This window comes from Bidens hawaiensis, unplaced genomic scaffold, assembly GCF_021521415.1.
Source record: "Bidens hawaiensis isolate Kalapana, Puna unplaced genomic scaffold, B.hawaiensis_p1.1 tig00026670_1, whole genome shotgun sequence".
Lineage (NCBI taxonomy): Eukaryota > Viridiplantae > Streptophyta > Magnoliopsida > Asterales > Asteraceae > Bidens > Bidens hawaiensis.
The window spans coordinates 64,297-80,732 of NW_027494301.1; the positions used below are offsets into that span (position 1 = coordinate 64,297).

Here is a 16,436-nt window from a genome sequence, read left to right on the forward strand (position 1 = left end):
CCACCTTTTGCACCCGCTCCAAGAAGCGAACCGCCTCGAAAGCCAGGGATCCAAAAGTGTCGAGGGCAAATGGAATGAACACGTGCTGATTCTTCAAACACGCTGCCTCATGCTTAGCAATGTATTAGTTGATTTATTAGAGATAATTAGATGTTAGTTGTAAAGTGTCTACATAATAATTCAGTTCAATTTAATATGCTAGTTGATTTACTGGTATTATAATTTCCATATTAATTGTTGTAATACTTCGTTTTTTTTAACAGCTAAGTATATTGTACACTTACGAAGATTGAAACCATGACCACCAAAAAATAAAATAAAATAAACATGCCCCTCCATCTCACTTAACCATTTGTTTTCTTTATTCATGTTACATATATATAATAAGGTTGGTCGTGAATTTAATTGCACGGGTCTTGAAACTTAGCGGTTTTTTAAAACTGTCTATATGTCATTAAACAGATGAAAGACTTGTTACTGTATATATTAGCCTAATTTTTAAAATATTCATTGCCATGTTAAGCAGAATTGTATCAAGACCACCGTTATCCACCATGTTTGCGTTGTCACAGCGATTAACCACCGTCAACATTGCTACCACGCATGCTTTGTCACCGATTAAGAAAATAAGTCGTCATGATGTTGAAGACAACATTAAAAGATGTTCAAAACAGATCAAACATTTTACTTATGTAACAAATAATAAATATCATAGTACAACCATGATCAAATCCAAGTTCACACATGAAAAACAAATTATAGTAAAACTAGTTTTAGATATGTGTCTGCAACTTAAACATTATAATAGAAAAACATACCATTAAATATATATCAGAGATATTTACTACCCTAATAAATATCTAAGAGACAGCATCCAACCATACACCGTTACCACACAAGTCAACAATATCATCAAAGATATCGAAGGACAGGAACTCGTTGAAGAGGTGGTTACTTCTCAAGAACATTACCTACGACATTTTTTTAGGTTTAGTTGGATTTTAAATTTAGTCTCACATTTCATAAAAGTAATATTTGGTACCAAAACATATACATAGTTATGCCCGGTTAAAAAAATTAGTTATCGCCAATATTTGGTTTCGATATGATGTTCAAAAACGGAAGCAAAACATAATCCTTAGAGCTAATGTTAGTGCCGATTTTGGTGGTTAAGTGAGACGTGTCATAAGCAAAAATGCCAGTCTTGATCAAAATGACTCGTAACAATCTCTAAATGCTACGAGTAAAAACGAATTTGGCAGGTTTAACGTGATAAAGCATTTAGTCAAAATAACAAATATATCGAGTAGAAGGTTAAACGAAATACATGTAACCAGAAATTTTTGACTTGGTCAAAATAACAAAAACTTTCGACTTAATTAAATAAATAATAGAACCAAAATATATAAAAGTAAAATGCGGTTTTCGTATCTGCGGTTGTTCACTATTTTAGTCCAAAAGTTTAAAGTTTGCCTTTTTCGTCCACATGGTTTCATTTTCGTAGCAATTGTTTTTCCTTGTGGTTTATTAAAATACGCTATTTCAGTCCAAAATTGGTTAATCAGATGGATAAAATTTGCAACAAGAATGAAACTTTATGGACAGAAAAAACAAATTTTACACTTTAAGACTAAAATAACAAATGTGAACAAATCAAGACGAGAACCACACTTTTTTCTCATAATAAAAACTGAAAACTGAATTATTAAAAACCACTTCTATGAATTTTATTAAAAAGCCCTCGAATTTAAAAACTTTAACGTGTTGGTCTCTTTTTATATGGTTAAATTTCTAAAGTTTATATCAAAATAATTACAACTGATTTTTAAAAGTGTAGGTAGCTACAAATAAAAACTAAAATCATAAGTCTTATGTATAAACTTATGGATTTTTTTATCCTTGTCTTCATATTTACTAGCTATAAGGATGCTCGTTGCGGAGGTAAAAAACCCGGCGTTACAACTGAGGTGATCACACTGTCTGCGTGACAGTGACGTGACACTTTAACTATCTCTGCTTGCTAGTTAAACCACAACACATAACGTACGTATCAATGTTTGTTCTTTTGTGGATAAATGAACTATTTAACCAGATGACCGTCTAAGGAGCAGTACAGTAGTGATGTATACATCGAAGGTTTCGCTTTCAAAGGCATTAAAGTGATGTCCATCTCCCAACTCAAACGCATTAACGCACCTCCTTAACAAATAAGAGCTAGCAGTTTTTAAAGTCAACTCCTGACCACTAACTCCAATCCAACTCAACTCAACTCCATGCATTATTAAAATATATACTTTAATTCATCTTTTAATTCAAACTTTATTTTATATCCTCATCCTGAGTTGGAATAATCATTCATTAGTAAGTTTATAAACTCACTTGGATTGTAGAAGAATATGTTTTTCTATGGTATTATGTTTATATAAGTATTTAGATTCTTTTATAAACGAACTTAAATGTACCACGCTCAGTGTATAAAATCAGGGTCCGATATATACTATCGATATCAAGTAATTCATGAGGTATAGTCATCCGAATTAAGAATTTTTCGTGACATTCCAAATCTATACTCTATCGAGAGGCAACATGTTAAGTTAAAACTTAAAAGCATCAAAATTAAGAAAAAGTGTGAAAGGTAATACGGAAGTGTGGCATATGTGAAGAGACACAAATGCACAACTTAGACGTATCCTGCAAATAATTTTGGAGGCATCGTTTTACGCAAAATTGAATAAAAAATTTTAAATTACAATCAAACTATACTCAAGTTAATAAAAGCATAAAATTTTCGTTTTTATAGTATAAGTTGAAAAAACATGTTTATAGATTCATAAGCAGCAAAAAATCAAATAAATAGAAGCTAGTATAGCTTTTGTGTACTTTTCATTTCAATACATAAGACGAAAATAAAATAAATTTCAACTGATCATCGCCTTTATTGGGTTACCATTTACAATACCGTAAAAAAAACTTTGTATTTTCATCACCGTAAGTTAATTCCCATTTTAACTGAGCCTTCAAGTTCTCAAACTGCGTTTAAGAGCATTGCATGTTATGTATTGAAAATTTATATACACTTTGTATATACATATAAAAAAAAGAATACAAGAAATATCCACACGTTACAAGTCATGTGTAAAAGACAACATCAACATCTTACTTCAATTCTCCGGGCTTGTGTCTTTTCTTACAAATTATATATCCTATATCAGTTTATCAGGTTATTCATTTCATCAGACTCGTTTCTTTTCTTACAAATTATCTCTCTTTTGAGCCCTACCTCTCCTCTGACGTTTTCGTCCAGCTTCACCACTGACTGTGATGTTACATTTTAATTATATGATAATTACAATTTAATATACAATAATTATTTTCCAACAAGCATTTTAAGCCCATTTTAAATGTAAACTTGAATTATTGATCTATGGCCAATACAAAGCAGGATAATTTGGTGCCAATAGACAAAGTAATTGGTGAGTGTGGGTTAACTTAGGTGTACGAAGGTGTAGGAGACCATGTGTAGCATAGCTGTCTTCAAAACGAAATATGGAAAGCTTTTTAATACGATCACATGGATGCCGCATTCATTCATCCCCCAACCACTTCACTCCCTAAACCCATTTTATTTTTTGATTTAAACAAATGCATATGCATACATAAAACGCCTTAAATTGTACCATAATTTAAACCATTTTCATGTATTATTTCCTCATATTTTGGTGTTAGTATTTCACAAGATTAAATAAAACCTATCATTTGTATAAAAATTTTTGAATGGGTTAGTCAAAATATATCTAGCATCTTCTCCGTTAATGTTACAATATATTTTATGAAATACAACGTGATTGTGATATTGGTTTTGTTAAGTCGTCTTAGTTAAATGATTTTTGTTATAAAGCTACAAAAAAAAAATCCTAATATATATTGATAAACATTGGGGTTTTGAGAAGGCATTGCCTTCTTGGTGCGGTTCGAAGGGGCATGCCCCTAGAAGTTTTCATGTTAGATGAAAAGTTGTATATATGATGTTAATCATTAGCATAGCTGATTAGTAGTAACTTAATTAGATCAACATCAATATGGTCATCAACAAGTTAGATGATAATTTATTATTGATAAACCGGTCATAAGCATTAACTACCAATTGTTACCTACGACTTTAACCACTAATAGCCGGCATACATCTTTTTTCATGAAGAGTTATGTTGTTTCAACTTAAACGTTGTGATAATTCCTCAAGTATTATCTTCTAATACTTTTTTCGCATAACAGAAAAACATGTTCATCGTTTTTTTGTAATTTTCCAATTGAATTTCAAATACACTATTTTGGTCTAAAAATGATATTTACGTGATTCAGATATCCATAATTTTACGAATTATAAAACTTGCAAGATATAGTACTATGATACTTATCACTTATGATGTATATAAAATGGAATAGTAGATTCGAGCATACATAGTAGTTCGGTGAACATTTATTTGATCGATGACCGGTTGGAAGCAAACAACATTCTAACATTCGAGAATCAATTACTATTTATATCAAAAAAATCTAAATATATATAATCACAATTTCGTCCTAAATGATTATATGTGAAAGTGAATTTAACTTTATATTGTTTTGATCTACTATATCGTTCCCAAAAGGAAATAAACTAAGTACATACACATAAAAGCATAGTTTCTGTATAGCCAAGTGTACCAATACCCCAAGTGCAAAGTTTCATTAAATTGATGTCCAAATATACTAAAGGTTAGATTCATAAAATCCTAACAAATTAAATTGATATCCAAATATACTAAAGGCTAGATCACAAAATCCTAATAAGATACTTTGAAAACTTTAGAAAACAATATAAATATGATTCTTGTTAAATAATTGAATACTCGTCATATGTTTCATGTACAACATCATGAACATAAACGAGCCGTGTTCGTATGTTGGCGAATCCAACCCGAATCTTAAAATCACGAAAGTCACAAGGAACCCAAACATGACTCGAATATTTGCTGGTTGTATCGAAGACGACATGTCTGACCCTACAAATTTCTTATTTAATTATTGTTTTAACATATCAAAACTTGAGATTTACATTTTAGAACAAAGAAAACAAATTAACATAAAACACTTACATTTTAATTACAAAATATCATTTTATTTTTTTTTTAGTTTAAAATTTTGACGTAAGATACTCAGCCAATTTAATTTACTACTTAAAACACATTTTAAAAATATATTAATAAATAAACAGGTTAAACCCGTAAACCCACATGGTTGCCCAAACCGACCCGTTTAATTAGCTAAACATGTTCAACCCGAAACCCACATGATTTTCAGGTTTTCAAATTCACATTGCTACTTAAACATTAAGAACAAATATGCACACACATTTTACAACATAAACACATACTCTAGAACACTAAAAAAGATAAATAAAAAAATCTTGAAATTGTGCATTTAAATCAAGATAAATAAGTAGACATCAAACGTGTACCTTCTAGTGGTACATTTCCATTTAATATTAATAACGTGAATAAGTAAAATGTAACACCTTTTAGTGGTAACCACACAAGCCCACGCTCAAAACTACTAGCTTTTGTCATGCACATATGTCGAACCAAAACCATGATCAATGCATATTGAATAACGAACACCCATCTATATCTCTTTTAACTGCTTTTATTGATCTTGTACCAACATTGACGACCTACATTAAATGCAACATCTTTATAAACACGTACTGCTGTCTATCTTCACACTCACACACTTCTTCCAATTTCCAAACCTAACTTAACATGTTCATGGATTCTAGACCCATGTGGTGGCTCGTTGTAGCAGTGGTTGCTATTGTTGTCGCTGTTGGTGAAGCCCAAGACTCCTCGTCGGTTGTCCCAGCTATTATTGCGTTTGGTGACTCCGCGGTTGATGTCGGTAACAATGATTACCTTCCCACTATTTTTAAAGCTAATTATCCGCCCTATGGACGTGACTTTGTGAACCATCAACCTACTGGGAGATTTTGCAATGGCAAACTAGCTACTGATATCACTGGTAACTTTACTAGAAAATTATTATTATTATTATTATTATTATTATTATTTTATTTTTTTAAAATTTATTTAAACAACTGATTTTTAGAGGTTGAATATCATTATTGAGTGTTTGGATTAGGGATGACAATGATACGGGTTTTGAACGGAAATTACATACTCGGCTCAATATCTGCTGGTTATAGAAATTGAATATAGACATTAGTTTATTAAAACTTACAAGTTGAGATTTCAAAATACTATTCTTGATGATTTAACTTTTTATAATTTTATTATCCAAAGTTAAAAATTTAGTTAATTAATAGGTCACTGATTTAATTTTTGCATAATTTTGTTATAGAAAATTTAAAAATTAGTAAACTAATAGATTAACAAGGCAAAACAAAATAAAACCAAAACATTTGTAGGTATGGTTCAGATAAACGCGTATATGTACGTCTTATGTACTCGGGATGGACGACATTTGATATCATAAACATCCCATTCTTTCAAAATCTCTAAATTAAATACCTTACCCGATCCCATACCAAATATTCTCGAATATTTTGAAATTGAGGTTTTCCTGTCAGATTCGAACTCGTTTGCCATCCCTAGCTAGCTGGGATGTAGAATTTTATTTTTTATGTGACTTTTTAATTGATATAGGTTTCTTTTAGTAGTCTTTGTAAAATATTAATTATTTCAAACTACTTTCTTTAAGAATTTAAACATATTATATAAACTTAAAAACTACCAACAAATCTAATTAATCTTTGCTCCTTTACTGCAGCTGATACCCTGGGATTTAGCACATACCCACCGGCGTATCTCAGCTCGGAGGCTACCGGAAAGAAGCTTCTGATCGGAGCTAATTTTGCGTCTGCCGGAGCTGGTTACGATGACAAAACCGCCATTGCAAGCGTAAAACATCAAACCATAACATCTTGTTGCCGGGGCCATTTCTGAGATTTCGGATGTCTCATATGAGTAAAATAAAATGGGCCCTATATTATTATATATAACTATTATTTTGTTAAAATTTCTTTATTGTGAACTCGTCTTATATTTATATTTATAGTTATAAAATTTAGGCTTAAGCTAATTATAATTAAAAAAAACATCCCAATCTCTTACTATTTTAATATATATACATATACATAAATTTATTTAAAAATTTTGGGCAACATGCTTTAGACGGCGGCTGAGCCTTGTATCCCCTCCTAGACGACCTTACTCGTTAGTGTAATGTAAGTAACTTTTATAATGATAAACTAAAGGTTAATTATGTGAATTTGCAGCATGCAATTCCATTATCACAACAACTGGCATACTACAAAGAGTATCAAGGAAAACTAGCACAGGTGGCAGGAAGTAAATCAGCCTCCATAATTAAAGATGCTTTGTACTTGATTAGCGCGGGCAACAGCGATTTCGTTCAGAATTATTATGTTAATCCCTTTATTAACAAGCTATACACTGCGGACCAGTATGGATCGTACCTTGTCGGAATCTTTTCAAGCTTTGTTAAGGTAATATTGTTATCCTTTATGTTTTGGAGCTGTTTAAGTCTTGGCTTCAGGTCCCACATATGACAATGATTAAAATTTTACCGTTCAGGAAAAAAAAGTTAACCAGTAGATCATTTAAATATTGTTAAAAAAAAAGTAGATTATTTATTACACCAAAACATATATAAAAATAAAGAGAAAATGTTTACAAGTATTGTTTGGGTAGACGGTTATGCATGTTTCAGGTAATTGGGTCGGGTATCAGCTACTACCATACTCTCATTTCATATTAATGATTTTTTTTTACACTAGTCCCAAATCCAAATACCTATCTTGGATGTTTTGCGTTTCGGGTTTACCAGTCGGGTTCAAGTTCCTTAGCCAATGTGTAAATGCATCAATTAATTTGATAACTGTTTTACAAACAAACCACAGGATTTGTATGGGTTAGGAGCAAGGAGAATCGGAGTGACATCGCTCCCACCATTGGGGTGCTTGCCTGCGGTTAGAACATTGTTTGGGGCCCATGAAAAGGGATGTGTAGCCCGTTTCAACACGGATGCTCAAGCCTTCAACAAGAAGGTGAATGCAGCAGCAACCCAACTCGGGAAACAACTCCCCGGTCTCAAAATTGTTATCTTTGACATATTTCAACCGCTCTACGACCTCGTTAAAGATCCTGCTTCTCATGGTAATATAATTTGACCGAAATTTTTTAATCAAAATTTTTTTATTTTTTGACAAGAATGTAATGGTTTTGAACCCTTTTAGCCTGCATTTAATAGTTGGTGTCTGTTTGTTTGAATCTTTTTAGCCAACTAATGATTGTTTTGTGTTTATTTCCTTAAGGTTTTGTGGAGGCTACAAGAGGGTGTTGTGGAACAGGAAGGGTGGAAACAACCGTGTTTTTATGCAATCCGAAATCGATAGGTACATGTAGCAACGCGACTCAGTTTGTGTTTTGGGACAGTGTTCATCCATCTGAAGCTGCTAACCAAGTTCTTGCTGATGCTTTAATCCTCCAAGGCATTTCACTCATCAGTTGATTAAATAATTACTACTGCACTCTTTTATTAAACTTTGTATAATTCATGTACACTGTTAATTGTGTTTCTGTTACATCCACTACTGTTTTTCTGCTTGTGTATTTATATCACATGTAAAAGACTTGTTTCAGATTTCTACAGTTATTGTTCATCAATTACAACTTATTTACAAGAGTGTATTAAATATTTGAATAATCTAACATTTGTTTGATTCAAAGCAATACTTATTTCTACAATTATTGTTCATCTATTGCAACTCATTTACAAGACCATATATCCGAATTAGATCCAACATTCGTATTTACACGTATGTGTTTGTATATTCATCGAAATAAACAACTAAACCGAGACTGATCTACACATCTAACTCTGAGTTACTAGGACACTACTTATCTACTAAAACAAAACTACCAACATCACAATCATAAGAACTTGCTTCATTTGCTACATCTTCTTTCATATTAATTTAAATAAAAGAACTTCAAATATCATATTACTATAAAAAGAGTTTTAAATAAAACGGGTTGAAAGTACCTCTAACTTTTGTTTTAAATGTGATAAAAAAAAACAATTACGCAACTTTAAACGTGATAATAAAACAGGTTGAAAGTACCCTGCTTGCGGTGCACGCATATAATGTTATATGTGTGAACCCTCGGGTAGGCAAAAGTGAAATTGCACTAATTTTGACGTTATTTTACTAATCTCGTGAAAATATCGTTAAAAGTGGCGGAAGGTTAATCAGGCATCATGTGGTGGCGTTGATAGCCGAAAAACAATGGTATACATGCACCAATCGGGGTCTCCCGATGGTTGAGTGTTATGTGCCTTATGTTCAAAGCTTGATGCAAAACTACTATCGTGTTGGGGGTCTTACCGGAAGCAGCCACTCTATTCTTATGGGGTAGAGGTAAGACTGTCTACATCTTACCCTACTCAGACTCTACCATAGTTTTGCTATTGGTGGGATTTACTAAGTACGATAATGATGATGATGTAAATGCTTACCTCAGTCCGTGATCCGCTATATCTTATAATCATTATGATACAAATGATTTATTTGGGCTTATTTTTTTTTAATACTTTGAATTGTTAATTTGTTATGTATTTAAGATTACTAATTAATTTAGTATGATACAAATAATAATCATACATATACATTTGCTTTCTGTAAAAAAGAAAACAATTAAAAGAAACAACCTGAAGGGGAGCTTCTGTGAGACTTTGATTTGGGACGAGAATCTTTCAAAGCTTCTGCATATTTCGCTAACTCGGATTTATGTCCACCTGATGAATTCGAACGACGACGACGACCACCGCCATTGTAGCCGGCTGACTCAAGATATTTATAAAAGTTTGATTCACTATGGCTGTGAGTTAATTTTTTTGACTCCCCTAATGGTAATTTTAATCTTAGATTCTCAGAAGGACTGCATGGAATAATATTCTCATTATTATGGCTATCTTTTCCTCTTATCACTCGCATTAGCGTACCAAAGAACGTATCGTTATCGTTTCTGTGATGTAACTGATTGTCGATGAAAGATTCGTTAAACTCTCCTGAATCCGTGATAATAGAGGCTTGAGAAACTGACCATTGTTCGGAGTCTATGCCACCTTCTTTATCCGCATATTCGAGGATTAGTTGTTTTGCTTTCTCTTGGGATTTTGGGCTTAGTTTTTTACTAAGGTCCCTAGCTGCGGTTTTACCAGGTCCTGGTTGATAATGCCTAAGTTCGTATCGTAAGCATGCGTTAATCCATCGAAGATAAACGAGTTCTTCCACATCTGTACATCTGTCTGCTTGCAATCGTTCGTTTTCTTTTGATAAATCTTCGTTTTGTTTCTTCAAATTTTCGTTTTCTTCTTTGACCTTTTCCATCTGCTGATTCAATCAACAAGGCATGAGAATTGAGAAATGTTACTCTTTAGGATTTCTAAATACACTTTTTACTATTTTAATTTTCATATAGATGTAGTATACAATAAAATTAGAAATATAAACTAAGAATTAGTGAATTGGTAAAGTATTCTATTACCAAAGGATGAATAAAAAAACATTAATAAAAAAATGTTCACAATATGATTTGGGTAAACGGATATGCATATTTTTGATGACCAGTAAGGTATCAGTTAATATCTTATTCGTGAAAATTTTAAAACCAATCTCATATATGGGTGATGGGTCCCATACTTGACTCATTACCCGTCAGGATTGGGTTTATTTATCATCCCCAGAGAAATAAACAGTTAAAAATTTGTTAGAAATAAAGTAAAAGAAATCGGATTGATCCGCTTACCTCACCATCTTCTAACATTGATGTAGCTAGATTTTGAACACAATCTAATCTATGAGCTAAATCCGTGTTTTCCGCTTGCAAATTATGGTTAGTTTTTCTCAACTCTTCAACTTCCGACACAATCTTTTGTTCATCTTCCTGCATTTTTTCAAATCGTTGTTGGAAATCCAAACTTTGTTTTTCATTCTGTTCGGCTTCTGATTTAATCTTCTTTTTCAACGTCTTTATTTTGGCTCGTGCAGCTTCAAGATCCGCTACAACTTTCTTGTAGTCAGCCATTTGTTCCTCAAATCTTCTAATATCAGATTGTAAAGACTCTATTTTTAGAGAAAAAAATTTAGCTTCCATTTTATTCAATTTTAGACGGTTTTGAAGCTCCATGACCGCAGTTTCTTGCTCTTTCAAACCATAGTATTCGAGTAACTCGATCTCTAAGTTACTCTCTCTTTCTTTTAGGATTCTGACCGTGTTTCTTAGGTTCTTGATCTCTTGCTCATGAGTATCCTTTTCTGCTCGTGAATACCCTTTGGGAGATTCTATATTTGGTTGTCGAGATTCGGTGTTGTTTTCCTCCTACAGTACCAGAAAACCAAGACTTTCACTAAATTATTGCAAGAACAAAAACAGTAAATCTTAATCATTTAATCTTGTTATTAAATGTTGATGTTTTCATTTTACATACTATGTGTATGTTATGTATATAAAAAATCATTAGATTAATATGTTTATATATTTAATTTAACTTTTAAATGTTTATAACTTAATATATATATACACATATTTAGATTAGATAACCTACAGATGACTTACACATCTGTTGGTTATATACATAGAAAATTAAACTGGTTCATAAATTATATTTTTTTTATATTTAAGTGAGATGAATAAAATTTGTATTTCAATCTTTTCCTTATACTTTTTGTTGTCTTTAAGATTAAAGAGATAAATAATTTATTTTGTTATTTGTTTTTCACAAGTGACAAACAACTTTGTTCCGCATAGAACCAGCCTCATATATAATACACAATAACTGACCCATTTTCCATTATTTATATAACTATTATAGACTAAAAAATCTTAAATATAAAGATGATAAAAGAACAAAATTGGTATATATAAACAGGTTCTTACATGTTTATCTGATGCCTGAGGATCAAAATGGAGATGATTGCTCTTTGAATTCGCATGCCTTTTGTAATCTGAACAAACATTCTTCATTAGAAAGTTATGAACAAATAAATTTTTGTAGGAAAACAAACAACATAACCCGAATGTTTACGATAATCACATGGGGTTCGAGAAGCTTTCGATCTTTTGTGTATGATCAATGAATAAAGAACACCACCAAGAGACAATGCTAAAGCCGCCCCGAATTTCCATATTCCCGGGGCTATATCTATATTTTCGTTCCCCATTTGTTTGATGAATGCAACCCCTAAAGAAATTTCACCATTAATGGGAGCATGCAATTGTTGTCACGTTCTTGATCGTCGTACCGGCTTTCGATTCATCCTAAAATCAAATTATAAACATGTCCCGTTTGAGAAAAATAATGAATTAGCAAAACCCTTAATGTATATATATGATGTTAATTTGGGAACAAAATTGGGGAATACTTATAAAGAGACAATGGTTTACAGGTGAATTAGGATTAAACATTATCTTCATTAATAAATTATTGTATTTTATTAGATCAATAATGGTTGTATTTTTAGAAAATTATTATGAGTTGAAAGAATCACACGCCTAGAACATGTTTCATATGTCTGGTGAATAAAATGTCTTTTAAATTGAATCATTAGTTTTTACAGGGATTTTAAATTATCATACATTATCATACATAATCTCCTAGAACTAGAAAGGGTATAAGTTGTAAAATATAACATAATGTGTAAAATAAAATAATTTCAAAAAAAAAAAACACAATTTTAAGGGGAAAAAAAGACACAATGAAAAAAATAAACAAAAATACAATGTTTTAAACAATGATTTTAAATTCTACAAGATAGAAATTGTAAAGCGAAAACTTAAAATCTTATATCATAGAGTTTGACAAGACGGTTCAATACGTTTAGTTTGAGTTCAATCTGAGCCCGTTTTATGCCCTTTCTACGACTAATTTCTAGTTTTAAAAAACTATGTGTTTGAACCCGACCCCACTTTTATATATGAAAAATGATTATATGTCTAAATATTAGGTAACTAATGATTGAATAATATTTTATAATATCAAATGTTCTTTGTTAGATTTTAAGTTTTTGGTAAGTTTTAAACAAATTTTGACAAACCAAAAGAAAAGCAAGAAAACAAGCTAGATTGGTATTTTGGTAATAAATCTAAGTCACCCATATTGTAAGGCCCCGTTACCGGTAACCCTACTTTCATGTTGGATTTACTCATAAACGCAGTTCTAAATATCAGAGTTAATTAAAACGTTCGCGGAATATAAAAGCTTTCATAAAACATTTCATAACAAAACACGTCTTGTCTTAAAACATCATTTTGTCTTTCAAAATAAACGAAACATTAAACTTAAACGTCTTGAGTCTTCCGATGCCAGCCTCTTATTCAGTGCCACGTGTCTCCTCAAGCGAGCTGCCTCATCCTACTCACCTGCGTGCATACTAAAAGTCAGCTACGCTGAGTGAGTTCTAGTTAATCATACACTATGCAATACACATAAACTTATATTCTTTCATTCATACTTTCATACTTTCTTTTGTATTAACTTACTTTCATATCTTACGTTATAAAGAGCATTACGCCCTACATTCCTCGAGTATTATTAGGGCTCGGTACCCTCCTTCCTCGAGTATTATTAGGGCTCGGTACCCTCTTTCCTCGAGTATTATTAGGGCTCGGTTCCCTCTTTCCTCGAATATTAGTAGGGTTCGGTTCCCTAGTTCTCGAATATTAGTAGGGTTCGATTCCCTCATCGTTACCGTACATCCATCCTTTCCTGCTTTTATTAACTTTATCACATTCATACACATAAGCATTCATATCATACTTACCTTATACTTAGCGTTACAACCTGACAGTACATGCAATATCCGAAGATCGTTCACGTACCATCAAGCAATCATTCATACATATCACATCATTCACCTAAGGCATACACTTATCTCTTAGGATAAGCGTATTAACAAACATATCGAGTATGCACACAGCCCCGAAAACATAACACATAAATGGGGCTAGAAACTCACATGAACACGGTTACGTTCACCGTTAATCGTAATCCCTTTCTTCAGTTGTGCACGGCTGACTGTATAACAAGTATACGTATCAATTAACTATCACTTCTCATATCATCTTTCTAGTCTTAACTAGTACCCACAACGAACGGGGGTCCGGGGGCAGCGCCCCTGGCAGCGGGGTCTAGGGGCGGCAGCCCCTAGCAGGGTCCAAGGGGCAGAGCCCCTGGCTGGGGTCGAGCTGCCAGGTCAGCTTGGAAAAATTTTATTTACATTAACTGTCTTAACACATTTTCTATTAGGTTTTTAATTTATTTTCTAAGCGAACTTAACTTTAGGCGAAGTTAAACCTTAAGCGAACTTAGCTTTAGGCGAAGTTATCAGTTAGGCGAACTTGGCCTTAGGCGAAGTTAAACCTTAAGCGAACTTAGCTTTAGGCGAAGTTATCAGTTAGGCGAACTTGGCCGTAGGCGAAGTTACCAGTTAGGCGAACTTGGCCGTAGGCGAAGTTATCAATTAGGCGAACTTGGCCTTAGGCGAAGTTACCAGTTAGGCGAACTTGGCCGTAGGCGAAGTTATCAATTAGGCGCCTTAGGCGAAGTTACCAATTAGGCGAACTTGGCCTTAGGCGAAGTTAAGCCTTGAAGGCGAAGTTAAGCTTTGAAGGCGAAGTTACCGTTTCGAAGGCGAAGTTGCCCAGTTCGCTACGGGTTTGGTTTTTATCATGCATTTTGGCGATTTTAATACTCTTGTTATGGTTCGACATCACCCACTAACGTTCCCTAACCATTTCGTTCGTATATATATCCCGTATAAACTATAAAGCTTGGATCTTTAAGCTTAAGGACATTCAATAAAACATAAACTTTAAAGGTCAAGAACATACCTTTTGTGCTCGTTTGAATCTCGTTTAACTTGTTTAATCACAACTAATCGTTTACTCTCTCTCGGATCTTACTCGTTTCTCTCCCTCGGCCGCCGGCCGTATATGGCGGTGTGTGTGTGTGTTTTGGAGTGTGTTAGAGAATAAGATGGAAATGAATGATGGTTTAGGGTTTAAGGTTGGTTTAGGGGATATTTATATCCCTTAAAGCCCATGGACCTAAGGCCCATTCTCATTTAACCCATCTCGATTAATCTAAGTCCATGATCCGTTCTTTACTCGATATTAATTAATTAATAACGCGAAATCACTAAACGTAACTTTCTTTATTCAACATTATAAATTTTAGGATGTTACACATATACGACTAGCTTACTTGGTAAAGGTTTTCAGTTTTAAATGAGAGTTCATGGTTTTAACCGATTTATATGGTTAAGTTATTGTACAAAGACTAATTATTATTATAAGAAGCATACGGAGGTCCACAAACCATTGATTTCATTTAAAGAAACACACATTGTAATGCAACTTATATTCACAAAAAAACTACATAATCATGCTACCTACGTAAGAACTACGCAACCTAGATTAATAATTACAGAAAAAACATATTTATGCACTTATATAAATAATCATGCTACATATACTAATAATAGCTCGACTTATATTATAATTACAAAACCTATGTTTGTACCTACAAAACTTATAAAAATAATTACGCAACTTATATGATAACTATACAACTTTATTTTTATAATTACACATGAACATTATTACGCACGGTACGCATGAAATGTCCGTGTTTTTTTTTAATAAAAGTTGAATTGTTTTTTAAAGTATAGAAAAATGATGCTCGAATTAATTAAAGGGAATTAAATGTCTGATTTTATGGTGTAGTTTTATTTAAAAAAAAAACAATGTTTGCATAATAAAAGTTTTTTCCACGTCCAAAAACGGAAGGAAACTAGAAAAAAATCAACAATTGCGCGTGATTTTTTTTAACAGCATATGTCATTCAATAAAGCAAAAAACCTCTCATACCTAAAAGATCTAGGTTATGTATCTGCAAATATATGACCACGTGCTTGTTTTAAATAAAATCAATAGTCTAAAATCCCTCGTACGTTGTATACGATAAGGGACATTTTATCCAAACCTTTTCCAACCTTATGATAAAAGAAAAAGAACATAGTCCTTTCTTAAAAAAAAAAAAAACACAACAAGACACTTCACAAAGCAACAAAACACAATACTTTTATAAAACGTGGGTTTATCAGCTCTTGAGTACCAAATTGTGACCACACTTTGCTACAAAAATAGATTTGAGGCCATTTGTTGATATTATGATAACACTTTTAATATATGTGATTTAAGTGTCATCAATCAATCATAACCAGTGTAATCTCACTAATAGCAAATCTATAAGTGGGCTTATCAGCTCTTGAGTACCAAATTGTGACCACACTTTGC

General features: G+C 32.5%; 3 protein-coding genes across 3 annotated transcripts; 1 reads left to right on the forward strand and 2 right to left on the reverse strand.

Moving 5' to 3' along the window:
- The first annotated feature begins 5,761 nt into the window (after positions 1-5,761).
- On the forward strand, positions 5,762-8,751 carry LOC143573889 (GDSL esterase/lipase APG-like). Its single transcript, XM_077058659.1, has 5 exons — positions 5,762-6,054; positions 6,823-6,953; positions 7,331-7,561; positions 7,976-8,231; positions 8,390-8,751. Exons 1-5 carry the CDS (start codon positions 5,799-5,801, stop codon positions 8,584-8,586), a joined length of 1,071 nt encoding a protein of 356 aa, XP_076914774.1. The 5' UTR covers positions 5,762-5,798; the 3' UTR covers positions 8,587-8,751.
- Positions 8,752-9,772: 1,021 nt separating this feature from the next.
- LOC143573899 (uncharacterized) lies at positions 9,773-10,468 on the reverse strand. Its single transcript, XM_077058666.1, has one exon. It carries the CDS (start codon positions 10,466-10,468, stop codon positions 9,773-9,775), a length of 696 nt encoding a protein of 231 aa, XP_076914781.1.
- Positions 10,469-10,806: 338 nt separating this feature from the next.
- Positions 10,807-12,301, reverse strand: LOC143573900 (protein CHUP1, chloroplastic-like). Its single transcript, XM_077058667.1, has 3 exons — positions 12,175-12,301; positions 12,018-12,085; positions 10,807-11,459 (listed from the first exon to the last, which is right to left on the reverse strand). Exons 1-3 carry the CDS (start codon positions 12,299-12,301, stop codon positions 10,848-10,850), a joined length of 807 nt encoding a protein of 268 aa, XP_076914782.1. The 3' UTR covers positions 10,807-10,847.
- Between the last annotated feature and the right edge of the window lie 4,135 nt (positions 12,302-16,436).